The 27,278-nt window shown below is 40.3% G+C and overlaps 2 protein-coding genes across 4 annotated transcripts; both read right to left on the bottom strand.

Moving 5' to 3' along the window:
* Positions 1–3: 3 nt before the first annotated feature.
* Positions 4–17,690, bottom strand: cc2d2a (coiled-coil and C2 domain containing 2A). 2 transcript variants are annotated; one of them, XM_015007885.2, is made up of 39 exons: positions 16,849–17,690; positions 16,664–16,745; positions 16,391–16,444; positions 16,128–16,208; positions 15,872–16,010; positions 15,465–15,556; positions 15,252–15,362; positions 15,101–15,181; positions 14,794–15,012; positions 13,908–14,064; positions 13,695–13,831; positions 13,462–13,593; positions 12,708–12,917; positions 12,482–12,588; positions 12,265–12,405; positions 11,115–11,271; positions 10,746–11,029; positions 9,923–10,100; positions 9,666–9,819; positions 8,599–8,746; positions 7,482–7,620; positions 7,193–7,396; positions 6,989–7,081; positions 6,800–6,891; positions 5,146–5,313; positions 4,953–5,010; positions 4,770–4,879; positions 4,398–4,494; positions 4,215–4,313; positions 3,967–4,137; positions 2,962–2,976; positions 2,646–2,849; positions 2,468–2,557; positions 2,279–2,392; positions 1,674–1,808; positions 1,458–1,580; positions 893–951; positions 603–780; positions 4–424 (listed from the first exon to the last, which is right to left on the bottom strand). In XM_015007885.2, exons 1-39 carry the CDS (start codon positions 16,869–16,871, stop codon positions 239–241), a joined length of 5,022 nt encoding a protein of 1,673 aa, XP_014863371.2. In that variant the 5' UTR covers positions 16,872–17,690; the 3' UTR covers positions 4–238. The 2 variants fall into 2 exon arrangements, with proteins under 2 accessions (XP_014863371.2, XP_087861289.1); XM_088005163.1 differs by lacking the exon at positions 16,391–16,444.
* Positions 17,691–18,923: 1,233 nt separating this feature from the next.
* Positions 18,924–25,581, bottom strand: c1qtnf7 (C1q and TNF related 7). 2 transcript variants are annotated; one of them, XM_015007883.2, is made up of 3 exons: positions 24,189–25,581; positions 21,623–21,859; positions 18,924–19,780 (listed from the first exon to the last, which is right to left on the bottom strand). In XM_015007883.2, exons 2-3 carry the CDS (start codon positions 21,849–21,851, stop codon positions 19,152–19,154), a joined length of 858 nt encoding a protein of 285 aa, XP_014863369.2. In that variant the 5' UTR covers positions 21,852–21,859; positions 24,189–25,581; the 3' UTR covers positions 18,924–19,151. The 2 variants fall into 2 exon arrangements, with proteins under 2 accessions (XP_014863369.2, XP_014863368.2); XM_015007882.2 differs by lacking the exon at positions 24,189–25,581 and adding an exon at positions 22,965–23,338.
* Between the last annotated feature and the right edge of the window lie 1,697 nt (positions 25,582–27,278).

Here is a 27,278-nt window from a genome sequence, read left to right as displayed (position 1 = left end):
TACTTTTTTGTGTTCAAAAATACATTTTATTTTCAAATGTGTTTCCCTACTGTGTATTATCTGTAGTGCTCCTTTTCTACTGCTATTCCAATTCAAGGCATATAAATATTTCTAAGCACTGCACACCAGATATTTATACCACGTTGACAGATGCACAATAATTAGGTAGAAAGTCATACATTTTCTTTAAAAAAGAAAAAAAAAGCAACAGTGAAACGAGTGCATTGTTCAGTTTTTGTCATGTGCGGACAAGTGAGGCGAGGTACACCCACACAGACAGCACGTTGTTGGGATAAGGATGTATGTAAACGGCCAGTGCAAACTCCACATTGGATGAGTGAATATTGTGAACCCCAGTGCTGTGAACTGCCTCTATGATTGGTCCGACCTCAGAAAACGGCAGATGGAGGGGGAATCCTGAGATCTGAAAAGATGGGGATCTGCAGTCAGTTTTTGACAACTTTCTCCAAATACAGTGACATCTGCTGCCAGTTTCCACAGAGAACATTGAAGATATGACTCAAAAATTAGGAAGCAGTGTTAACAATGTCCTTTTATGGAAGTTGATCAGTGCTGAAGGGTCTCAAAGGTTTCCAACTCACCCTGTAGTCTCCGAGGAGGTTCTGCAGCTCCACACGGTGGCTCTCCGCTACATCCTGACCACGACCCTGCTCAAGTTTGGGCAGAAACTGTTTCAGGGTGGTGTTGCAGTACCGGTTCCAGCGAGTTGGGTGACGAGGGCGCCACTCCATAATCTTCTCCTTCAGTATCTTCTCAACTCTATCCAGAATTAAATGTTAAAGTGTAAATTTAAAAAAAAAAAAGTGTTTATAGTTGACCACTCTGGATCAGTACAGCATAACTTAGAGCTGCATTTATTCTTGTAACTCGCCTGTCCTGAAGCTCAGCTGCAGCTGCTTTGTCTGTTTGGCGGTACGCCAACTCCTCCGGCTTTGAGAGGAAAGAAAAACAGTGAGAACAGGGTGTCTGCAAGTTTTAGCAAATCACACTTTAAGACCATTTTAATTTCAGCTCAAATGAAATTTAAGACCAAAGAAACTAAACACTGGGAATGACTGGGGGATGATGCTGGCAGCAGAAGTGAGCCAGCAGCAAAAACAAAGATCGTCTATCCAACCGGTTGTACATTTGCACTTAGCCATGATAGCTAACTAGCTAGCTAACGAGGGTATTTTAGCAGCTAACTACCAACCGCCTTTAATCAGAATGTACTGAAGATGCTTGCGCAAGACTTTAAGCTGTTGCTTTACAGAAAAGTCCTGCAAGTCAAAAACAACTACCTGAATCGTTTTGCTACAACAAAATTTAACACTTGTAATTAATGTATTTGAGGTCAACTTACTATTTTCTCAATGAATTTAAAACATTTTAGGGATGCACGGGCACTCTAGAGAAAATGAAAATATAGATCTATATAGATAAGATTTTACATTCACCTGTACACTAGACAGCCCCGGGTGGGAGAAGGAGCGGGAGAAAAACGGTTTCCACATTTTGGCCTTGGTGATGTCAAAGTTGGTGTGTAGTGGTGAAGGATTTTCCTGAATGTTGAACCAAACCTAAACAACAAGCACCCCCCAGAATCTTGTTATAGAGGAAGGAGACATTAACATATGTATCATGTCACATATAACTGCTCATTTTTCACTCACGTTGTCAGAATTAACCAAGCACCCTACGGTTTGCAGAGGGCAGAAAGTGTCGCCCTTCTCATAGAACTGCCCGCTGCTGGGGTTCCAGATGAAGTAGCCACTCTGCTCATGGGTCAGAACATAAGCTGTTGGTCCCTGTGAAAAATCCACGCGTCTGAAAGGTGCTCCCAAACAGTTCTCTCTCTGATCTTGGAGGTTTTTGAAACGGCTCATTTTCCAGAAACAAAAAAAAAACGTGTGTTTTCTTTTTTAAGCACTTGAGCTGTTTTTAGAAACATTAGAGACCCAAATGGAAAAATAAAAACATGAAAAAAGTGAGTTTTGCATAATAGATCCCCCTTTATACTTTATATTTGATCAACTTCAAACCTGGCACACAAAAAAAACAAAACATTGCACTTGTGGCTACTTCTCCAATTTATCATTTCAGGTGGGTGACCATGTCTTGGAAGGTTTGCAGTTATTCCCTACTCTTTCCATTTTAACTAAAGCCCAATAAAATATATTGCAGTTGTATTTGTGGCAAAATGCACAACGATTCAAGGTTTGTTTATGAGGCACTGCCACTACAACAGGTTCAGGTTTAACAAGTAACGCTCACCTACCTCTGGTATGGCTGTGCCAATTATGAGCCATGCTTTCTTTCCCAAAAAAAGAAAGTAGTTGCACAACAACACAGCGTGTTCCTGCTCATCTCCTGCCAGTAGAGTCAAGAATTGCTGAGAACAAACAGAAGATACATGTGTAAGTACAGCGTTCGTACCGTTTCCACGTCTTACGGAGGTTTCACTCACGTCACATGTGCTCAATAAGTCGCAGGTCGCAGAGAAGGAAACCTGATCTGGCAAAGAAGGGATCAGGGAGACATATCGGGCAACGAGGCTCTGTGAGGGGACAGAAGGGGTATCAGGTCAGCCGGTACGCTGAAAGTGAAACCTGGCATCGCTCAGCGTTCAGTATGATCGCACCGACCGTGGCTTCCTGAGGGTTGTTAGGAAACGCATCCAGGAACTCCCGCGGGGGGTTGAGCGGTCGGATGTAACGAGTGATGAAGATCGTCTTTCCGCTGAGGTCGATGACCGTGGTGATGCAGGGTCGGTCCGGATAGCCTCTGGCTGCGTGTTTCTCAAACTTCTCTGAAGCCTGCAGTAAGCGCTCATCCTCCTGACTGTTGAACTAAAGTCACTTCAGATTAACACCGAGTGTCTTTCTAGAAACATTTTGACCTGATGCACAAGTCTGCACAAATGATGATAAAATGGGGTAAAAGAAAACAATAGAATGATACCTCTGCTTCCTTTATCTAGCGCACGAAGAGCAGAACATAAGAGAAGATAAGGACAAATTACTGAAGTGATATGTAAAAATCCTAATAAATACATAAAATAATAAATACATAAAAAGGAAAGATTATATATATATATACATACATACATACATACATACATACATACATACATATATATATATATATATATATATATATATATATATATATATATATATATATATATATATATATATATATACATACATACATACATACATACATACATACATACATACATATATATATATATATATATATACATATATACATACATACATATATATACATATATATATATAATATAAAGATATAGTGAAAAGTTTTTATAATCTTGAAACTTTTCAAACTGTGACATTACAACCACAATGTAACTGTGTTGTATTTTAACCAACACAAAGTAGAATGTAAATGTGAGGTGGAAAGAAAATATATGATATATATTTTAAAGTGTAGCCTGCATTTGCATTCAGTCAAATTTACTGTTACCCTTAAATTAAAAAAAAAAGCACAACTGAGTAGGGGCAGGTGGGCGATATGGACCTGAAGTTTAATCGCGATATTTTGTGTTTAATACTGTGACAACAACAAACTGAACTATTTATTATTTATCTTTTATGGCAGTGATGGCATAACACAGCCATATATTTATATTTATTTATATAAATGAAACAGCAGGTTTTGGTGAAACGATATCTCAGGCTTTGAACTCCTCACAGAACTGTGTAATCTACTGTAATCTACTGTAATCTACTGCTCCTCTTCCACAAGATAAAACTGAGATAAACTACTATGAAGCTTGTGATTGCAATGAGATAAACATTGGAAAAAGTTCAAGGGGTATAAATATTTTGCAAGTTAGTCTAAGCTTGAACCAAAAGAAGTCGAAAACAGCGATGCGGACACGGACACTAAAAAAAAAACAAAAAAAAAAAACCCGGACACAATGATGTGAGACTGGGTTACCTTCTCTCTGATGGACTCTCCAGGCACCAGCTGAGGTTCTACAGTGATGAAGAGCCGTACGAACGTCCCGCCCTGCGTGCTCCGCCACTGATCATAGACACTGGTGCTGCTGTGCTCCCTGCTGTATCCCAGCAGCACGGCCGGCGTGTTCACTTTGAACGCACCGTCAATCTGCCGGGCAAAGCGAGAAATGGAACGGTTGTTTGGGGAAATGTCTGCTTGTGCAAACAACGCAGTAGAGCCTTTACCTTTGACTGAGAGTAAATGGTGCTGAAGGGGATCTTGACGGAGCCCAACCAGTGCTTCTCTATCTGCGTGTGAATGGACGTCGCCCTCGATTTGTCGCCCTGCGCGGCAAAGTCACAGTTGTTACAACTTGAAGCGGCTGTTTCGGACATAAAACGTGATTTCAATCGTAGACGGCTCTTTACCGGTCCAGTCTCATAGAGCACTTCGTCAAATATGTTGATAAAGACTTCATCTTTGACAGACTGCAAACTGCCAGTGCTGTAGTCCCCATTCGGAGCACTGAGGAGAAGACATTTGAAACGGTACACCCATTTACCGCTTGGATGACTAGTTAGCAGTCCAGGAATGTCTCAGGATTCAGGTAATCATAATGTAAACACAAAATGAATTTTAATATATGCAGTATATAAAATACATTGAAGTTTATGGGAACAGGACAAAAATCTGTCCCAGCTGAGTCAAACTGGACGGCTGTGTTCGAGATCTATGTTTTAACTTAATAAAATAAAACCTTATAATAAATCATGAGAGGCAAAAAGTCTGCAGTCGGTTACTTAAATGGCAGCTGCAGCTCCTCATTCCAGCTGGGATTTGGTCCGTCTGCTGTGGTTGTTTGGAGCACCGTGCGCTGGAAGGACACTTCCACAAATGGCCTTACTTGTACCTGTATTACACAGAGTGTACATACTTAACATCGACCCTATAGCTCACAGTGTTTGGGTCGGGGTGTCCTGTACCTGGCTGAGGTACCAATCACTGCCCTGGACGGCACTCTGAGACGACTGTCCCGGTTTACTGGAAAGCAAAAAGTGGGACGGTGTCAGCCATCGAAAACTCCACAATCCAAGTACGAGTTCGACATAATGTCTTCTTGATTATTTAAAAGGAAAAAAAAAAAAGAAAAAGAAAAAAAAAGGTGCTGGCGCTCACCTGCTCTGGGGTTTGCGGATCGGGATGTTGTGGGCCCGGATGACGTTAACGAGCAGCTTGATGTCTCCGTCCGACAGATTCTGCGCTGTGACTTTTTTCCTTTCTTTCCTTTGAGGTTTCAGTGGCCGTTTGGATTCAGCCAGCTTGAACAGGTTGATTCCCAGAATGCTGTTGGCAGCAAGAGACAAGACGCATGAAAACCAGACGTTTAAACTATCTTATGGAAGAGAATAAAAATGGATGGGTGGGATTGTTGGCTGCTAACAGTACCCAGTGCATCAAGGAGACAGGCAGAGACTCCTGAGGTGAAAACTTAAGGTTCTCTATTGGTTAAAGCTTAAATTGTAGCTTTACTAGAGTGTGGCGTAACATATCCTGGATTTTAATTGTTGATATTTTAAGCAAGGACGTTAAAACCAACATTTTGCTGTAGATATAAATGACTTCAAAAAGGGTTTGTGTGTTAGTTACCTCATTGTGGAAGCAGTAATAGGATACAACTGTTATGACTTATGAATTTTGGCTTGTATAAAATATTAGAAAGGAGCAACATCACACACAAATGCCATAAGATGATGTATGCCAATGTTTCAGCACCAATTCTTACATTTTTGCACCATTTAATTGAGGTCATTCTACATAATCTTTTTCCAAAACCGTTGGAAAAATCTGAAAGTTTACAAAAGGACTGAACACTGCCAGTGGTCTACAGGCACTAGAGCTTTGGTACCTGCGTTTGCAGCTAAAAAGCACACAAAGACAGGGCAGGGTGGGGAAAGCGAAAAGAAAAGCATTCCAAACATACCCTGAACCTGCACCACTGTAAAAATGAAGTGCAAACGAATAGCATAAACATAGAAAACACATTTTAAACATCCAGTCACAGATATGAAAAGAACAGCAAACGTATCACAGATGCTCTGTTCTGCGTACATGTTATATATTGTACAAAGCAATTTTGTTGGGAAATGTGTAAAAAGTCATGAAGTAAAGTAATCTCTCTCTATTTTTTTTTTTTTTTTGCAGTAGTAGAGCAGGTAAATTCCAAATTTAGGCTTACAATCAAGGGATTACACTTTATTACCAAACTGTGCAGTTTGAATATCAAGCACTTTGAAGGGCTTTATAGAGAAGTCATGCACTTCCCAAACCTTGAAAACACCTCATTGATATTCAAGCATATTCAAGGATTTCAAGCACCTGTACAAACCCTGTAAAAAAAATTAAAAAAGTAGCCCCTGTGTATTTTATTTATTGCCTATGAGCCAAAAGGTCAGGGATTACTAGTTATTCATAGAGAAACGTATGAATAAAAAAAAGCTTCAGTTACATTAATTTTAAAGGGAATATCAATTGTGTCAATACCTGTGGCACTTCTCAATTCACCCCATAAATTAAAGGTTTTCTAGATTTTTTTAGAGCAACTGGAATGAAAAATGAACTTATTTTGGGGGATTTTTATGCATATTTATAAAGTTTTGTATAAATCTGATCATAACACATTTCTAAGACCGTCAAACTAATTGTTTGGATTGGTATTTTGCAGTAGCAACAAATTAATCTCACTCACTTCTTAGAACATTCTTAGAATAAACAATAAAAAAGAGAGTGAACTTTGCAAGAGGTGAGGCAAAATGTCTGGTTTAATATTCACCCAATGCTTGGTATTTCTTCTTCGATCACCAGGTCGGACAGCTGGTAGTGATGTTTGGCGAGAATAAATCTGTTGATGACCGATTCTCGTATCTGTGTGGCAACGGCAGCAGCAACACGGCTCGTTCAACGGCACAGAAAACAAAGATAGATCTCAGTTTCCACATTAAAAAAAAAAGCACTTAAACACCTGCTGAAGGTATTTGGCCACAACGGCTCTGTGAGGATCCAGATGTTGCCTGGTGTCAATCGTCTCCCCCTCTTTCAATCTTTTTTCATAATCCTAAACTCATTCAAACCAAAGAGAAAGAAGAACGGTTATTACAGCTCACAAATTGTCTGACAATCCTTTTCACAATATTCCGCGACGGAGTACGGCGTCGGAATTGCCGACCTGGAAAACCTTGTCAGAGACCTCCCTCTCCAGAAGAGGAACGAATTTGTAATTGCGAAACTCGGGCGCCTCCTGGTTCCTCAGCCTGAGCAGGCGGAACCTCTTGGACCTCTCCATCTCCTCATCGCTTACAAAGTTGAACTCCTCCTGCAGGTGTTCAAGGCGAAAGTAGTCGGGAGCGGTCACCTCGCCGCTGCTCGCCACCTGCGAAGACACGGCGGCTGCTCTTATCCGGGGATTTGACTTTATCCTGGGGAAATCCAGGAAGACAATCTTGTGTGTTACGCACTTTCAGCAGGTGCATGATGGAGGTGTTCTTGGGATCGTTGGGGTCCAGTCGCGACTGTACGGCCCACTCACCGATCTTTTTCATGTCATACAATCCAGACGCACCGATGTATGAGACGGCATCCAGATGGCCTAGCCCTCTGAGATGCAGAAATACACAATTGTTGATGTATGGGAAAAAGTCTAGAGGTGAGATATTTTCTGTGTAGGAGTGAGATGTGAGGTGTGGTTATGGAATTTCACTAGTTTTGTTTGCAGGCTGTATGGTTTCTTGCCATCATGTTTGTATCCTAACACCTCGCAACTCAACATCTGAATTTTTTTTTGTGCTGTTTCAACAAATTTTGAAACGGCACAACACTGAAGGTGGGTTTTGATTAGGCTGTCTGGTAAAAGAATATTTCACAGGTTTGCTGGCATCAGGAACAACAAAATCAGATTTTTTTTTAGGGATCAATAATACAAACTTATTAAATCAGAGATGGATTATCCTTTACTAAATGCAGAGTGATGATGCTTTGGAAGATTAGCTGGGAGCACAAGCAGCGGCACTCCAAACGGGGGGCATGGAGAGGCTGTGGCCCCCTCTTGCCATGTTCATGTAATAGAAAGGCTTACAGGGCCATCTTCTTCAGTGAAGATGTACACGTAAAGCCCAATAAATAAATAAAATTATATGTGGGTTTTTTTTTAAATTAATTTTTAGTTGTACTCACCTAAAAATTTTTTCTTGCCTTTCCTGGCCACCCCTATAAAACATTTTCTGAGGGTCCCACAGGTCCAGTTTAAAACTGTGACCATAGATGATCTATAAACTCTTTAGTTCTTCCCTCAGTTTTCTATACATTTAACATGTTTACAGAACTTTATGAACAGTTTTTATGCAAAACTAATTCAACTAGATTTTACAAATATTCTGGAAGCATTTGCTACAAATACGAGCAAATGTATTTGTCCTTGCCTAAGCAGACAAGTTTTCATTGTCCGTGTAGTAGGAATTCAACCTTACACCATCTGAGCAGCCCTTAGATCTGCGGTGCTGGTTTCATGGGCGCCAGGTCGGGAGCCGCTTTGTTTACAATGCAAATCGACAATCGTCCCCCTGTGACAGTGAGTACCTGTGTGTGCCACCAGGATGCTGAGAAAGAGGCGGTGCGAGTGGGACGCCTTCTTCCCCGATGCCCCACGACACGCAGCAAGACAGCTTCCCGGACGTCAGCAGTGTCAGCTTGTTGCTGCCATCGGACTCAAAGGAGAGCGGCACATCTGAGGACACCGACAGAGAAAGAGGGTCAGTGAGGATGCGCCGGTACTCCTTCATGCCTTTGAAATTTTGCTCCCAATGAATCGAGAATTTCTTTGCATTCTTTTTAAACAGCCAAGTTTTATTTTTATTTTAACTCGCTTTTATTTCTACTTTTGCATCTGATTGTCACTACGTTAGTGTTTGTTTACAGCTGTGGTTGACACAGAACTTTACAAGATTAACAGAAAACTAAGTCACAAAAACACATTTTTCACATTTTTCATATCTCGTTTCAACTAGAGCAGAGAAATTTCAGGATTCGTACACTTTCAAACTTCTACAGCACCACACTTGAGCTAAAGAATGAACTACAGAAGACCGCTCCTAATCACTGTTTTGTATCATTTATTACTGTTATTAATAATAACAGTATTGTCAATACTGTTATTATTAACAGTATTGCCAATACTAATCCTTGTGGATTAGTATTCTTATTTGTATGTTTTGAAGTGTCTTGCTTGTACACATCCTACACATGTGACTGATCTGAAATAGTTACAAAAAAAATCTCTAAAAAAGAGTTTTCTGGCATTAACTGACCTAAAGCAAGAGAAATTTGGTCTAATCTCATTTCAGAGGGTGAGGAAAAACATGTGCCTGTGTGTTTTAGTGTCGTTACATTTCAACTGTAAACAAAGTTTTCCAAAACGTTTTTACAAAACTGTGCAGTTTGAATATCAAGCACTTTCCAAACCTTGAAAACATTTAATTGCAAGCATTTTCAAGGATTTCAAGCATCTGTATGAATCATGATATTTGGGGCAGAAAAAAAGAGAAATTAGGAGTGACTTGAGTTGAGACTTTTGCAGAGTACTGGGTATTGTGGGTATTTTTAGTCGAAGGTAGAGTGATCTGGAAAAAAAAAAAAAAAACAAGTACCACTTCCAACTCCCTCGTGATCAAACATCACATGCTGGTTGCTGCTGAACTCGATTTCCTCTATAGGGGCTCTGCCTGTAACGACTGAAGGGTCGGGTACAGGAACAAACACCTGAGCCAGCAGGGAGTATGATGACCCAATCTCCTCAAACACCTGCTCAGACACAGTACACAAACACAGCCGGGTAGAACAGAAAGACTACAGCGAGTAAGTGAACCGAAATATGCAGGAACAGGCAAAAAGAGTTTTATTGTACCTGCAGATTAATGCTATGTGGACAGTTGAGCACCTTCAGATTGAAAATTTGTCCAAAGTGAACCCTGAAGTCGGTGCTCAGGGAGCGACTGTCTGTTCTGGAAACTTCCTTGTAGTTGTAAAGGATCTTGATGAAAAGAGAGCGCCTCGAAACATCTTCCCTGCGAGCTATTTCAGCCCTGAAAGACGATGCAAAACCTCTCAGTGTGGCGAACAATAACAGGGTTGATGAAGGTTTTGCCAACTCAAATTTAAGACATTTTAAGACCATTTCTAAACATAGGGCTCCCACTGGTTTTTAGAGAAAAAAAATCCATGATTTTCCATGACTCTCCATGACCTTCAATACAATTTTCCATGACCCATGCATAACAGGTTGAGAAAGAAAAGTGTATAACTGAAAGAGTAACTCCACCAGGCTGAACTACAGCAAACATGTAAAAGTGCAGTGCACTTTTCCAGAAAGGGAGGAAATGTTCAGAGCGTAACAGCGGCAACCGTTGCTAAGACGGTTGTGTATATTCGCTGTGTAGTAGCGATACTTCTTCTAATTGAGTTATTTTTAAGCTGGTGATGTTAATAATATATTCTATGGTATGTGGTATCAATTACCACATTGAGTTCCGTATTAGTATTGCTTCCATTTTAAGTTATTTTTACTTTGTGAGCCACAATTTTTTTGAAGAATCTAAGACATTTAAAGGCTTTTGTTTTAGATGCATGAATTTAAGACTTTTTAAGGACACGTGGACACCCAAAATACACCATTTGGCAAATATTCTGGCATCAGGAGGATTTGTTAGGTGCTACTTGAAGGTGCCTACCTGGGACAGAGATCGCTGGCCGTGACGCCTCCTGATGTACACAGCTCCGGGACCAGAATGGCCTCTCCTGGTTTCCTACGTATCCTGGAGGCTTTTTCTCTCACCCACTGCTCCAGGGAGTCAATGTTCGGCCTTTCTGGAACCTCCGGCTTCACGGGGGCTTCCTCAAATGGATCCTCTGACTCAGTCTGATCCTGTTCTTCTTCTTCTTCTTGTTCTTCTTCTTCCGTGTCGTCCTGTGTTTGGCCTTTCTTTTTCTTTTTCTTCTTTTTCCGCTTGGCTTTCTGCAAACAGTGAATATGAGAAGAGGTGCTTGAATACGAACGTGAGGCTGACGAAGTAAACAGGCTGACTATGACTGGTAGGAACCTGCTTCTTCCTCCAGAGTTTCCACTCTTCCAGTTGCTTGTTGTACTCTGCTAGCTTCTTTTGGTACTGCTCTTCACTTTCTGCTTCCAGCTCCAAAACTTCTTTCAGGATTTCACCTTCATACTCCCACTCGTCCAAAGCCCGATCTACGTTCTCCCTGAAGCAGTGACATAGAAAAAAAAGGAAATGTGACACAAATTAACACAAAGCTCTGATAAGAAGCAGATAAGTACAAGTAGTTGTTTTTACATTTGCTCATGTTACGATCACAAACTGTAATGAATTTTATTCGGATCTTATTAGAACAACGCAAAGTAAAATGAAAATTATGCATAAGATTAGAAAAACAAATAAAAATCTTAAAAGTGGATTCTTTTACTAATTAGGTGGATTCTGAAGGTAACTTGTTACAATGGTTGTATTTTCTGCCATATCTTCTTATTTTTAAAATTAGGGTGTCTATACAATCTTAAAAAGTCTTAAATGCATCTAAAATTATAGTACCTAAAATTAGTTTAAAGGCATTATTATTTTTGGTTGTTTTTTCCTTATGGGACTGTCGTGCAGACATCTTGAATTTTGTGACTTGAGGTGGTTGAAGCTATCGAGAACTAGTTGCTAACATACCCTTGCTGCCTAGCTAGCTAGCTTTTCTGTCTCTATCATGGGTAATTGCAAAGTTTTGGCCGGTTAGCAGGACGACAATCATTTTCGCCACATCTAGCGAGGCTAGATGCATTCTCTGAAAAAAATAAACAAAAAACTTTTAAGCTTGGCAGTACACAGGTCAAGGCTGTAGAAATCCATATGCAGTGTAATACACCGGGATCCCCAATATACTTATAGTTTTTTTCAGGTCTTAAATTTCATTCAAGGTGGCATTAAAACTGTCTTAAAAGCCTTAAAATTCTACTTCCTGAAACCCCCAGAAACCCTGAGAATATTGAAAACCACGTGTCATTTCCCTACCACCTCACTGTTATCCTGCACATTGTGTTGGTCCTTCATATAAAATCCATTGAGGTTTGCGGTTATAATGAGGAAATTATTGAAGGAGAGGGATCATTTTCACAGTGAAGCAACATCAGGCAGAAATTTAAAGATTAACTAATGATGTTTCCATTGAGAAGTCTATGAATTAAGTAGTTACCTTCTGAGAAAAAGCTTAAAAGGTGTATTGGTATACTTCTGAAACTCTCTCAGGGACTTGATCTCCTTCCACACTTTAATGATGCTCCTCAGTAGAGTCCTGTCTTTCTCCTGCTCCAAGTCGCGCAGCTGCCGAGTGTTCCTGTTGTGGACGAATAGAAAAACTGGTTTGTTACGTAGCCAGCACTGTTGTGCCTGCTACCGAAAAGAGACCTCACCTCACTTCTAGACTGTACTCAGAAATCCTGTGCTGCAAGGCCTCAGAGGAGCCCTGCTCACCATGGATCCTCATCATGTTACGCAGAGCTTTCCTCAGGCCGTTCAACTACAGCAGAACCAACACAAAAAGATATCAGACTCTATAAATACTGCAACAAAGCATCTTGGAACAATAGAAGCAAAATCGGGTTGGTGCGAGGACTGCTTTAATCCACTAGAGTTTACCTTCTCGGTAAGGTGCCCTGTGAGATTATTCTGTTGCCTGCTGAGGTACTGATCGTACAGCTGAGCCAGCCGCGATGCCAGGACGTGTTCGCGGCTAAAGAGAGGATGATGGGAGAAGATCAGCCCGGAGACATCAACGTCAAGCTGGTAGTCCCCCTCAGGGTCCGTGGCACCAGCAATGTACAGATTTGCATACTGGGACTTCATAGCCTAGGACATAAATAAAAGACACAATTACCCATCATCCACTGTCCTGAAGGATGTGTGTTTGGTTTCTTCACAATCGTTTTGTGAACATTTCATAGATAGATAGATTTAAGTTGTTTCAGAACATCTTTTGTGCAATTTATGAGCACAGATATCAATATCACAGCCTCCGGATCCTGCTGGTTTACAACTTGCAGTCTTCACTAGCAGAGGGATTTCTCCTGGATAATTTCCCCCCAGCGATAATGTCGGTGTTGCAGTGCTCATGTATGTGTCCAAATGCATTCAGTTGAATTTGGTTAAGGCAAAAATACAGCGTAGGAAAATTCTATACTTTGACTAGAACTTTTTGAAAAAGTTGCCACAAAATGAGCAACAACAGGCCACAACAGTCACAAAAAAAAACAAACATCCCAACATCCTGGAAAAACTATTAAAACTCCCAGCAAAGTCGCTCACCATGCTCAGCATTGTTACTATCAACATCAGATTCTGCTGATCAACATATTTCTTGGATGGATGGATTGGCTGTGAAGGAGTGTCTGACCTTCCTGTATACAGTTTGCAGAGCAGGATCCAGCTCTTCATCCATGTGGAAAAGGGGCGGCCTTGTGGACGATTCCTTTATGGGGTCAGGCAGAGCAAGAATCTTCCCATCGTCTCCAAACCATTTGCTTCCCTTCAAGGAAAGTAAAAAAAAAAATAAAAAAAAGACAAGCATAAATCTAAACTTGAACACACTTCTTTATACGAACAGTTTAGTAGATTAGCTGATGATACCTCAGCCATTTTCAAAATGCGATTCTCTGAAATGTTTTCGTTGGTCAAAGATACGGCAGGCCGTTGTCCCACGTAGAGGCCCTCCTCCTCCAGAAAGCGGGGCTTCGTGTTTTCAGGCAGCTTGATGGAGGTTGGGACTGTAAAGATTTTTGCACAATTCCAGTCAGTCCAACACTTGTGAGTCGAAGGGGTAACTGCTAAAACGTGCTTTACCTGTTCGAAAGCTCGGAGTAAACAGGAGTTCACGGTCTCGTTGGACGCGCTTTTTGAGACCAACGTACTCCGCTTTCCTCACTTCCACAAAGTCCTGAGGCGAATGGTCAATGACGAATAAATCGTCTTCATTTCGCACCAGAGGAGCTTCTTCACTCTTAGGCAAGGTGTAAAACAAGAGTCAGTCACTCACTACTTTACAGCGTAATACAGTGCTTTGATATTTCTTAAATGTTTCCATAGTTTTCCATGCTACATTCACAAAACTCAATTTTTTTGGGTGGTGCTATTTTGTGTTTCTGTTCATAATGTCGGACTAGGCCTGTCACAATAACAAATATTATTTATTTTGATATTTACAGGGATGATTATTGAAAATGGTTGCATTTTGAGATCATTTTCAAATAATATATTGATAATGGCATCTCAAAGACTAATGGACTTAAAAAACAAACAAAACAAAACAACCAAAAACAATAAATGAAAACAAAATAATAAAAAAAAAAACCCACACACAAACCCAAATCATAAATAAATTGATGATGAAGTCTGTGTGAACAAAATTGCCCTTCAAAAAAATATTTAAAGCTCATTTTAATTCATCATGCGATTAACTGATTAATTTCTAACTGCGACAGACTCAGTTGCACAGTTAGGAATAAAAAGAAAAACAGTCAGCTCCCATCTGTCGCCCTGTCCCAGTCTCTGTTTTTCACTGGCTGTCAGAAACATGTGTTAAAAGTAGATACGGTTATCGGTTCAGCCTGCATCCAGATCGGCCCTTGCAAAATTCAAAGATGTTGGTTTGACTCTGACTGAGTTCCTGTCCGGTCCCCTCACACACTTACAGAATCCAGTCTTCACCAAATCTCACACCAAATGTTACCTGGAATTCATTTTGGTCTTGATTATCTTCCTCTGCTTCATCCTCCTCTTCCACCTCAGCTTCTTCTTGTCCGTTCTCATCTCTGTCGTCCTCCTCAACTCCGTCTCTCTGTTTTTGTCTCTTCCTGCTCTTACTCTCTGGCTTACTTGGCCGGTCGGGCTCATAGTTAAATGTAAAGAAATTGTATGCTTCTTCAGTAGTTGGGAAGTCTTTTTCTACCTTGATTTGGAAAGGTACAAAAAAAAAAGCAGCATGTGAAAAGAAATATTAGTTTTAAGAGAAATATTAACGTCAGCATGCAGCTTACTCTTCTAGCTGGCTCTCGAAACTTGACTCTGGCGCGAAGGGTCAGGGGGTCGTCGTCTCTTCCTGAACTGGTTGGATCAGCCTAGTAAACACTGGAAAGTTACTTCTACTGCTGTACTTTATTACACATGCTCAGATGTCTTTCAAATCACCTCTCTATCGAATCTCGTTATGGTGTCTCTGTCTTTGAGCCGCTGGAGTCGACTGACTGGCTCACTAGAGTCCCTTGAGGTTTCCTGCTGCTGAAGGCTCTCTCCTTTAGACTGCAACGCAGCGTACATACAGTGGCACTCACAGACTGATAGGCATATGAGTGGTGATAGTCTTACTCATATAAAAAGGGAAAAAGAGAAACTGAAATTTACCCTCGCTGCTCTCAACTTCTCTTGCAAATGCCGTGTCACAAAGGTGTCTAAATGCAGAGAGCTGGAGGGCTGCTCAGATTTTACAGAGACACCTACAAGAAACAGGAGATAGATTGTAAATGCATTGTTCAAATTAACATTAAACTCTATAGAAAGTCTTGCAAAAATATAGACCTATTATTGGGTTGTTATTGCATTATATGACTGCTGTTTCCTTTATTCTGTGTACAGCATTTGGTCCTGTGGGCATTTAAAGAGCTCTATAAATAAAGCTGGTATGGAATGGCACTTAACAGTTAGATACCACTTTGTGTTTGTCTGTTACAGTAGATACAAATAAAAATGCATAAAAATGTGAGGTTGTTATGTGACAAAAACGGAAAAGGTTCAAAGGGGTAGACACAAACCTCTCTGAGAACCAGTTGGAGGTCTTGTAGAAACCACAGAATCATCCACCCTACTAGATGGTCCCTCATTTGGACTGTTGTACTGAGTGGGGGAAACTTCCCCAACATCCTCATCCTGGACGAAAGACTGTTCCAGCAACTAATCAACAAGAGCCACCAGTGATATTAGGCATAATGGGAGTAAAACTGAGCCAACATAAAAAATTTGAAAAAAAAAAAAAAAAAAAAAAAAAAATCCCAGACAACTGGGTTGCACCTTTGTCTTCCTCTTCTCTCTCTGGGCTCTCAGTGTGCGTCTCAGACTCTCTCCTGGGTCCTCATCGCTGCCCTCAGCTTCCTAGTGGAAGACAACCACGCAGTTTTAGAGCAGGCAGAAATACAGAGCCCACATCCACGCTGCTATTAGCCACTAAAGCTGCAGGAAGGCTTAGGATGAAGGGAGGTTGGTGTTGAAGAACCAGCAGCACACACAGGAGAGCAGCAACAGCCTAAAAGCTAAGCTAAAACACACAAACCAACCTTCATTGCAGTCGGTTGGTTGTCCACATTGAACTTGGCAGACGGAACCAGAGCCTATCGAGTACAGTTAGATTTATCAGAGCGTTAGCAGCCCCTGTTTCTGTGCTGTAACATCTCCTTCCTTCCTTTCTTCCCTCGGGTCATGTTCAGGCTTGTTAAAAGTGACGCTTCATGTTGGACTGACAGAATTAAGTATGCATGCACGCGCTAAATATTAAATACTCTGGTACGATATTTAGGCTTCATTTAACCTTAGAAGTTCAATTACTTTACCTGAATGTCATCCTCGTTTTTGTTTTTTACCAAAGTATCTTGCAAGGCCCGCCGTTTCTTTCGTAGTTTCTCCCGAATGTCACTAAAAATTTGTTTCAACACAGGAAATTATGTTTTATTAGTAACCAAGCGTTATAAAAGGTAATTCACAGATTTACTTGTTACCCGAGCAGTTAAATGTTTACCTTGACGCAGCCATTTTTTCCATCAACGTTCACCAACTTGTCGTGAAAATGTTACATTTATAACAGTGTAACTGTGCGTATAGATGAAGCGTTGTCTTTTAGACGAAGATGGTTTTCTGCTAATGTCTGGAACTCCGTTAACGCTGCTTGGTAACGACGTAAACTACTTCTCAACCTACCAAGAGCAACATCACGAATGCAACCTAATAGTCCAGAGAGAAGGATTTCTATTGGTCGGATTAACTGCCAATCAAGACTCTCATTTTAAAGCAACCCGCCCACTACATGGCGCGAGGAGGGACAAACGTGCAAGTTTTTTTTTTTTTTTTTTTTTTTTTTTTACGGAACTCATGTCGCTGGTGGAGTAGTTTTTCTCCTCCCTGCATCTACACTTCTGTAATAAGAACCAAATCTGACAAAACTGGGTAGAAATCAGCCCAGATTTGCAGATTTAACAAGGCTCGACAACAGCCTTGGTAGTAAGGCTAGACTTTATGGATGAATCCTGAACTAAAGTTGCAGTTTCATAGTGGAAGGATGGCAAATATTTCTTACTGCCTGCATGTCCTCTGCATTTTATCCCAGTCATTTTCTCACTTCCATTGCTGTATATTCTGCTAAATTTAAAAACTCACAAAAGGGGATCTTGTGTTTTTATTTGCAAATTATTTAAATCCAGCAAAACATGCTGAATATCAGTTTTTTACAGAGTTTGCATTCAAATCCATAATCCAAATAATTAAAGGGAGTAATGCTCACATCAAAACCTTGTTCAAAGCGATCTTAACTGGTCGCAGCGTTTATGTTCCGGGACACAGATTAAAGCCATCCCAACTGACCAGGATTAGGATTTACAGATTTGAAATTTGAATGGAGCAGACATGCAGCTTCAGCAGCTGTGTCTGTACATGGTGTTCAGTGTTTGGTTTTTTTTAACCATCCCAAAGCAAACAGGCTTTAATCCACTGGAGATCACAGAGGACACACAAGGTGACTAACTCAAAGAACATGAATGAGTATCACAAATTGAGACTTTACCACACCAGCAGAGGGTTGATCAATCGTGAATGAATGAGTGGCTTTCTTCTGCTTAACCAGCAGGTCAGCATCAGGTGTGAGTAGGCAGGTCTGCCTCAGATCATGTGCTGGTGGAACAAACCTGGCAGTAGAAGGAAAAGTACATGCAAAACAAGTTTTTTGAGAGTGGCCTAGTCAAAGTAAAACCTGTTAGTAGGGTTGAGGTGTGATTTCTTTTTCACATAAGCCCAGGCAGGTTTGGATAGCTCATTTCTCTAAACACACACACACTCACACATGCACGCACGCACGCACACACACACACACACACACACACACACACACACACACACACACACACACACACATATATATATATATATATATATATATATATATATATATATATATATATATATAATTGAAACAACTTTTGTATTTATTTATGTTATCTCTGATATTAAAATTTGTTTGATGATTTGATGAAACATTTCAGTGTGACAAAACGGCAAAAACAGAAGAAATCTGAATGGAGGGCAAATAAATTTTCACATGGAGAAGTCATGTTATGCTTACTTTGCAGAAATTAGTTTGCTTAATAGTCAGTTAGTTTAATTTTTTGGGGAAAAAAATGTTCACTGTAACAAATATGATAAAATTAAGGCAAAGCTTATGATTGTTCAGAGATCTTAAGCTCTGCTTAAGATCTCTAACATGAAATTCAAATATAATTTATGTATCCCAAAGAGAAATTAAACGTTGTTGTAGCTCACATTAATTCAATAAGGACTATAATATGGATGGTTAAGGCTGTTTTTCAGGAAAGATCTCCTGGAGCAGTCTGTATTACAGCACTCTGTCTCGTGAAGAGGATGATCAGGGTTGTCCATATTTGAAACTATAGGATTTCATTAGTTTAATTTAGAAAATATACAAAATAACAAATAGTTTCACAAAAACTTCTTCATGAATATAGAAGAATCTCAGCCAAAATTAGAGTAAAAAATGTCTCCCAAACTGAAGGTTAGAATGTTTTTTTTTCTAAACAAATTCACACCTTTAGTTATTTGGAATTTTTATTTAAATCAATTTTTCACCAGAATCAAATAAATCACCTTAAGCTTTATCAGACTTCCGCAATGTTAAATGAATACTTCAATAATCCCATAGTAGTACAAACATGTAAATAAAGCAATATATATAGTTTGTTCACTCCAAAAGTGTTCTGATTGAGTGATAATAGCAGTAGCAAACAGTTTGTGGTTCTGCCTTGTTCTCCAGGTTTTCTACGCGTAGTCGGCTGCCAGTGTGTCAAAGTAATTTGTGTCTGCATAGAGCAGGAACCCAGAGAACAGGCTGTCAGCCCAGCTGGGGTCCGTGAATAAACCGTTCTGATCACTATAGAAGATCTCCATCCAGACCTCGTCTTCAGGGTTCAGGAACATGACGGTGGAACCAGACGCCACGTCGTGGTTTCCTGTGTTGGCGTCGAAGGTCTTAATGCGGTACTGACCGTTCTGCACCAGACTGATGGCCAGGTGTTTGTTGGCCAGTGTAATGTCATAGGAGAAATAATAGACGCCTGGATATGCGCAGATGAATTTCCCCGTCTGGGGATTGTAGTGTCCGCCTTCATTGAAGAGGACCTTGTTGAACTTGATGGGGGTCTTCTCTGTGGGGTAGCTGCTGGTGATTCCCACCGAGAAGGCAGATTTGGGTAGCAGGCTGCCACATTTGCATGTTCCTGCAGTTCCACGGGGTCCCCGCTCGCCCTTATTGCCTTTATCTCCTTCGCGGCCTGCAGGGCCAGGAGGCCCCGCGTCTCCGTTGTCTCCTGCAGGGCCTCGTTTTCCCGCGGGGCCACGTTCACCTCGTTCTCCAATTTTCCCCGTCGGACCAACTCTGCCCTTCACCCCTAAAACAGAAACGCCAAAGTTAAATGTCAGTTTTGCAGTGTTATGGTTGTGACTTTACAACTGCAGGGTGTTCTATCGGGACACTATGAAACATATTTTGTCTGAAATTTCCTATTGTACCATGTTTTTCCCAACCCATTTGACCCAATTTCTTGCAAGATCCACCCCCAGCTCCCTGCTGGAGGGAAAAAAGCTGCTGGCTGACAATGACTACCTTTGGTTTTAGGTGCCAACTTGTCAACAAAACGCACTTAACCTTAAATGTACGCATGATATATAAAAGACAAAGGGATGCTAATTGTCAACACTATGACAACTAGATGACAAGGTCAGGAAAAAGTTTTAATAAAAAAAAAAACTACAACAAGGGAGAGGGAAGTAGGTTGGTGATGCTAGCTTGACTTTGACAACTTTAACATGTAGACGTGCTGTGGAATTTGGTTCAGTAAAACCGGCGACCCATACATAATTCCTACAGGTAGAACAGGTCTTTAAATTATTTTGTTTTCTTAAAATATTGCAAGTTTAACTTTTTAAACATATGGCCTCAGAGTAGTTCAGTTTGTGAAGATGTTGGTAAATGAACATCATTTCAGAATTATGCACTTCTCTGTGCTACGAAATCTCGATGAAATGCTCTACAGTTGGTGGTTGCTATGTAACACGTGAGAGGTCCATGGGTTACGAAGACTTTTTCACCTATGTACTGATTGCTTATTTTGTTGTTTTTCCATTAGTTGAATCAGTTTCAGCACCACACCCACCCCTTATATTAGGTCACAGCTGGAATGCAGCCAACCTGATATTAGAACAACAGCATAGTCTGGAGGCCACATTCCTCCGAACTATCTTATACCCGATCGCCTCCATCCAGAGTAAATAGCCCAAAGCAAGGACGTAGTTTATGTTTGAGCATGCTCCGTAGGCCCGAGAGGGTTATACAGGAATCCATGTCGTCAGACAATCTAAAACATAATCTTTTTTTCTTTTTACTTTTTTATTGCTGACAGATTTATTGTGTTATAGAGTTCTAAGGTGTTGATGGATTGGTATTTTATTTTGGCGAGACCAACAGGATCTAGGCTTCACAGCTTAATTGGATCCTTAGTGGAAGGGTTACATTTGGAGAAATCTTAAAGAAAAAAAAAATCTTGGCAAAATCAATAAATGCACAACCAAACAGCCCAATTTTTATGAATGAATCTATTTTAACTCGTGACATCTTACAAAATCATACCCATCTGCCTGTTTTTCACTCTCTGCACGTTGTCACTTTAAACAGTTCAGTGCAGAAGTACAAGGATGCAATTGTTAGGCTTGGCATTGCTGGTACATGCCTATAAGTTACACTGCGTGTTTTAGCAACTACCAATAACTCCAGCTCTCTATCAGCAAACTAAACAGTCAGTGCAGTAATGTTTAACGGAAACTCAGCCAAGACGAAACAGCTGTGTTTGAAAAACTCCCATTCTGAGTTGAAAACCAGCAGACCAAATACTGAAGTCAACTGGCAGGTATGATCACCTCCCCATGAGGGTTTTGCAAGGTTTTCGCTCACATCTCGAGTTATTTATAAAAAATAAAAAAATTTAAAAAAAAAAGACTTGGAAAAAGTGGTTTAAAAAAATTCCAAATCACTTCATGTCAGACTCTCTATGCCTAGGTTGGTATAATAAATGTTGAAGCTGATGATATTTACAAAATGACAGAACAAGTCTGACTTGATGGGAAGGATTGCCAGGCAGGAAAAGTCTGTTGCTTTTAATTTAAAAAAATGTGTTTGATGTTTTGTTTCTTTTCTTCAAAGTACATATGCCCAAAATAAAGAGTCCATATTATACCTGTATCGCCCTTTTCTCCCTTCTCCCCCTTTCGGCCGTCTCTGCCGTCTCTTCCTGGAATTCCGACATTTCCATCGGCCCCCGGCGGCCCGCTGGGACCCGGTTTGCCGGGCGGGCCAGGTGACCCAGGGACGCTGCAGATCAGTCGAGGCGCTCCTTTCAGCTTGGACTCGAGCAGCTGCCCGGTGACGCAGTGACACAGATAGATCACTCCCATTAATGCCCACATCTTCAAATCTGCAGAAGCAAATTATTTAGTGAAGGGCAGTTAGTTTTCCGTGTGCAAAACAATTTCTACCCCTGAACTTTTTCTGATTTTGTCATTTTGCAACAAACCTTAAAGAGTTTTATTCGTATTTTTGGACCAACACGAAGCAGTGTTTGGTTTAAAACTGGAAGGAACGTCACACATGGATAGCAGTTTTTTTTTTTTTTTTAATAAAAGTGTCAATACAGTCAATAGTACTATGTGGAAACACTTTGCACTGTATTTACTCGTGTTTTGGAGTGTGTCTTCTGCTATTTCTTTTTTTCCATGTAGGTTTTCCCTTTCTGAGAGAATGAAATTTGATGAGGAGTTTGTACATTAGGCCGACCCTCAACACCAATGATTGGAACAACTTACAAAAAACAAAGCTCAGTATGCTAACTTTAATATCAACCTTTATCAGCTCAGTAAAAACCAAACACCTTGATCAATATAGCTACTTTTAAAAACTATTGACGTAACATGAGATTATATTTAGTCAGTCTGAATATGGTTGCTCTTTTACTTTTTTTAATCATATTCTATTTTCTGCGATACGAAATTCCGTCGTATGATGTTTTAAAGTTTTCTGAACAGGTCGTTGTTGAAAATAAGATTTTGTTATCAATCAAGCTACCTCGTCAAATGAAGGTTAAATGAAATAATAATAATAATAATTTCCCATTATAAACATAAACATGCTCTACATCAAACCATTGCATTCATAATTCTGGTTGTATGTTAAAGCTCCTGTTCCTGTTTTAAGGTACATTAGATAGATTAAATCACATAGGTTACTTCTGAAGAACATAGGGTTTTATTTAGGGGTTTCAGAGTAAAAGGGACTTAAGACAAAAAAAAAAAGCAGGCGTCAGAATTTCATTAATAAAGAAATCTGAAAACTATTCCTCCCTTTCCTTCCACTCCCCAACTGTGGACTACTTTGGGTTGGTCTGTTTGTTACACTGAAGATACATTCAAGTCTGCAGTTGTAATGTGACAACATGTGAAAAAGTGTGAGTGTGTTGGGTGTGTGTGTGTGTGTTTGTGTAGGGGGGAATACTCTTGCAAAACCAAAGAAGGTTTTGTTCTTACAGATAATTAGGTGACAAATGAAACGACAGCTCCGTTTGAACCCTCACTCGGGGTTGACGTCATGGTGGCAGCAGGCGGTATGGAGAAAGCCTTTCGTCCGGCGCTGTTCTGTCTATACTGAACGCAGCATGAGGCCAGATGTGATTTTGTAATCAGGAACAGCTAATATCTGATCCACAGACTTCTCAACCAGCCGCAGGATTACGAGAGAGAGAGAGAGAGAGAGAGAGAGAGAGAGAGAGACATCAAAACAGAAATCTTTAGCTCTCTTCCAATGCAAGTCTTCTTCTGCCAAGACATTCTCCAGCTGTGACGTAACACGCAAGCGCGACTTCTGTCTCCTAAACACGAAGCAATGGCACTTCATTGGACCCCACGCAATCTAGCTTCCCCAAAGAAGAAGACGGAAGAACATCCCATAAGGAAAGGCATCCCAACGCAGGCAAATCAGCTCTCATCCTGGAAACCCTAACCCATCGTCTTCAATTCCTTACTTCTTACTCCATATGGATGTATACTGACAAATAATCCTGTCCTGTGAGAAGTCTTTAAACAGTTCGGCAGAGGGGGATTTGCGGAGATGATGGATGCACATGACCTTTTCTTGGCAGATTTGCCAACGTGGGTGTGAGAACGCGAGCAGTGCATCTGCTGTTTGTCTCTGGTCAGTGGAACATTCGGGTCAGGCCTACAGAGAAACATCGTTCCCTCCGCAGTCCTCAAACAGAGAGAGAGCTGTTTCTCCTTTCCGTTACTCATGCATTTGCTTTGTCTATCCTATAGACACCCCCAACCCGCCTGCAGGAATGTTCTGAACAGCCCCTCTTGTCATCGGTGTGCATTATATTCGATATCAGGGCTAATCAGTGGTCAGTCTCCTGGGGGTTATGTAATAGCTGCTCAGCTTTAAAAACAAAAAGATTAAATGAAGTTCCTGTATATAGCAGCAGGATAAGTTCTTTTATGTCCTCTGCAGGTGGAAGAGCATGTTTGTCTCGAGATCGATGTCAGCACTTTGGTGGTCACACTTTTGGTACTCAGCTATTCCAAATGGAAGAAAAAGTTAAGAAGTGAAAACAGAACAGAACATTGTCTCACTCGTACATCAGACATGTTTTTCATGCACTTATTATTCGCTCTAATGACAGAAAAGGGAGAACAATGGTCTGGAACATCATCTTCTCTTCTCATCCCTCCGAGTGAAACACTCTTAAATGTCCTTACCCCTCACTCTACAGTTGTGCGTCTTCACGGCTGATCAAAATTCTCCAACTTTGGAGCGTCTCCGTCCCTTTATGTGCTCATGTTCCAGCCTTTTCCTTCGCAGTACATGTTCCTCTGGCAGGTTTGACACAGAACTCCGCCGCTCTGCTGCTGACAGCGTCTCACAGTGCATCCAACTTCCTCCCCTCCTCCTCCTCCTCCTCCTGCTCTTCCTCCAGATCCACTCCCTTCTCTCTGCTCCATAAACTTCCCAAGGCAAACAGGCTGTGATCTTGTCAAACCCAGTGACCACATGTTGCAGTCTGGATCCGTGGAGTCATGGAAGAAGGCGCGGGTGTGAATCATGCGAGAATCGTAGAGCTTAGATGGGTTGATGTTGTAGAAATAAAGCAGGAAACCAGAAATGAGAACAATGGTTTGGAACGTGGTGACCTGTGTGGCTCTAATTTGCATTTATAGCGTTTACCTCAAGATGGCGCCATGACTTATTGTTATCTGTCACGTCGTTACGTTTCTAAAATAATAGCCTGAGTCATCTTCTTCTTTGTCTTCTTTTTTTTCTTTTCTTTTTTTTTTTGGACAAAGGTGATTTTGTCTAATAAATAAATATAAAACCGTACCACCCCTTTTTTGCCAAGATGATTTAGACAGAAAAAATATTTTTAGCAAAAAAAAAAAAAAAAAATTACGCCATTGTTTTAGGAAGGATGTGATGAAATATTAACTTTACATTGGCCTTTTGGATATTACTTTTAAAAAAATGAATAAACCCCCAAAACAGTAATAACTCTGAAGGACTAAATGAAATGTTTGAGACTTACAGTGAAAATAAAAATCGTTATTCAAACACTTCCATGAGAGCATCAACTATGACCAAAAACTGGGACTGAGACAGTAAAAAAGAAAAAGAAAGAATAGATAATTGACAACAATAGTCGTTCTCCGTTTATTTTCCCTTTATCGTTGAAAGCGCTCCTAGCCAAACGTGTTAGCTGTGTCTCTTTTATGGAGAAATGTACTGAGAGCGCTATTGGCGCCATTTACTCGATACGCTCATATCTCACATTTAAAGTTGCAGTAAGCGGCTTTTACAAAAATATGTTCCTAGCAAATTTGTTAAAAACGGTCACAGCATGGTGAGACAAATGACATGTGGAAACAAAAAGATGCTCCTCCACCTTTTACCAGAGTTTTCCAGTGCCTTCTAAAGAAATATGCACCACCACAAATAGCAGAGAGACCACTTACCATTCAAGGAAAACCATTTATGTGATGTCATCGGTGGCTATGCTAACTAGCCTGAGCATCCATGGTAGATTCTGTTGTAGTGAACCAACCAGCTGTAATGGTGTGAGCAGTACACAAATCATTGGCAGCGCTAAGACCCTCCTCCTGGCTCTGATTGGTTGTTTCTGACAGCAGTGTATTTTGTGCAAAATGACAGAGAAGCTAGATGAGCCTTTTTTTTCCCCACCAATTATCTCTTATACTGATCATTTTAACTAATATGTAAAAAAAAGAAAATCTTAAAAGTTACATAGTGTGCCTTGTATTACTGCACAGGTTTGACTGTGTGTGTTTTTTCTGTGCCTTTTTTTGAACCATGAGCTGGTCTTTTCAGATTTCTGTTCATGCTCAGCCTAATACTGCTGGAGGTCTCTTCCTGTTAAAAGCGAGTACTTCCTTTCCACTGTCTCCACATGCTTGATCAGGATGAGAGATGACAGCAAAATTAACCACTGAAGGTGTTCCAGATCACTTTTTTTTTTTTTTTTTGCTAATTAACACTATGATTCATTGGTGTATTGTATTGCAATTGGATCTGAATATGAAACTGAATCTGACTGACTATGAACTAAGTTAAATCTGAGACAAATGCAGAGTCTTTAAAAGAGGAGGGTGGCATGGAGGTCATTATGTAGTGACAAATATTTAGGAACAACACTGTTTTGTGAGAATTTGCTCAATTTTGTAGATTACATCACCGAGCTTGCATGTTACTTGAGGTTTAGAAAATACGGAAAACCAAGCCAAGGACAAACTGATCTTGTGCTAGACAACGTTTTGGCTGAAAACTATTGCTGGTGAACATAATCTTGTCTGAGAAACGGTGAACAAACTAAACAGAGCCCTCATTTGAGTGTGAGATCTAACTTGAAGACCAACGAAGAGCTCAGGGATCTAAAAAAAAAAAAAAAGACCAAAAAAGTTATTTGGAGCATTCGTTTTAATGAAGAAGGTGGATTATTCAGACGAGACACAGCAGAACTTGGCTTGCAGAACACGAGCCAGGTGATCTGTGAGTGGTCTTACACTTCAAAACTTGACATGTACAGGGGGTTTTGCAATAAAACGAAATATGTTTTAAATGAAATTTTATGAGTGTCAGAGATCCAACACAATCCCAAAAACCTTTTTTTTCTGAGGGTTGGAAGTAGACCTGTGGTGCTATACTAGATGATTGCACAAAATAATACATCATTCGACTGAGGGTGGAGAGGATAGTTAAGGCCTCACTCATAAGAACAGAAAATGTGCTTCTAAAATGGCACTAATTATTCACTTTACTCACTGATAAGTAAAGTGCAACATAGCTTATTTGCTTTTGTGCAAAATATTTTAAATTACACAAGAAATTGCACTTTTAGATACTTTTTCTCAATGTCAGCATATGAAGAAAACAAAAAAAGTTGATCTAAAAGTTTTATATAAAAATGTTTAAAACAGAAAATAGACTAGAGCATAACATCAAATATTTAAACCCTACAAGACATGATACTCTCTAGTAGACCTGAAGGCTCTTTGTAAATATGAACCAATAAAAATGCAGCCAACAGGAAGTCAGCGCAGTCAGCACTTTAACATGCTCACTCTTTCCCACTATTGCTAAAAGATGAGCAGTGGATGTTGCTGCTGTGTACAATAAAGGCGCAACTGATCTAAACGTAGTTATGACTTGTTTTTTAAATCTGGAAGGCAGGAATCTGTTTTTGTTAAGTGTCAACTGTACTGTCTGATTTTAGCAAAAAGGGCGCTTGGCTCGCCACTGTGGGCGCCATTCCATCTGGGGGTGGCACAAGAACTCAAAGA

This window comes from Poecilia mexicana, unplaced genomic scaffold, assembly GCF_051168715.1.
Source record: "Poecilia mexicana isolate PSO_F unplaced genomic scaffold, ASM5116871v1 scaffold_4, whole genome shotgun sequence".
Taxonomy (NCBI): Eukaryota; Metazoa; Chordata; class Actinopteri; order Cyprinodontiformes; family Poeciliidae; genus Poecilia; species Poecilia mexicana.
Note: the sequence above shows the minus strand (reverse complement) of the source record. Positions and strands in the feature narration are given on the sequence as shown.

Excerpts from the sequence above, each read along its gene's own strand:
- c1qtnf7 (XM_015007883.2), bottom strand. The coding sequence starts at position 21,851 with ATGTGGGCATTAATGGGAGTGATCTATCTGTGTCACTGCGTCACCGGG. Across the intron at positions 19,781-21,622 it reads GGGAGAAAAGGGCGATACAG|GGGTGAAGGGCAGAGTTGGT; the intron begins GTATAATATGGA and ends TTTCTGTTTTAG.
- cc2d2a (XM_015007885.2), bottom strand. The coding sequence starts at position 16,871 with ATGGAAAAAATGGCTGCGTCAAG. Across the intron at positions 10,101-10,745 it reads GCCAGCGATCTCTGTCCCAG|GGCTGAAATAGCTCGCAGGG; the intron begins GTAGGCACCTTC and ends ATCGTCTTTCAG. Across the intron at positions 7,082-7,192 it reads TCTCTGACAAGGTTTTCCAG|GATTATGAAAAAAGATTGAA; the intron begins GTCGGCAATTCC and ends GAATGAGTTTAG.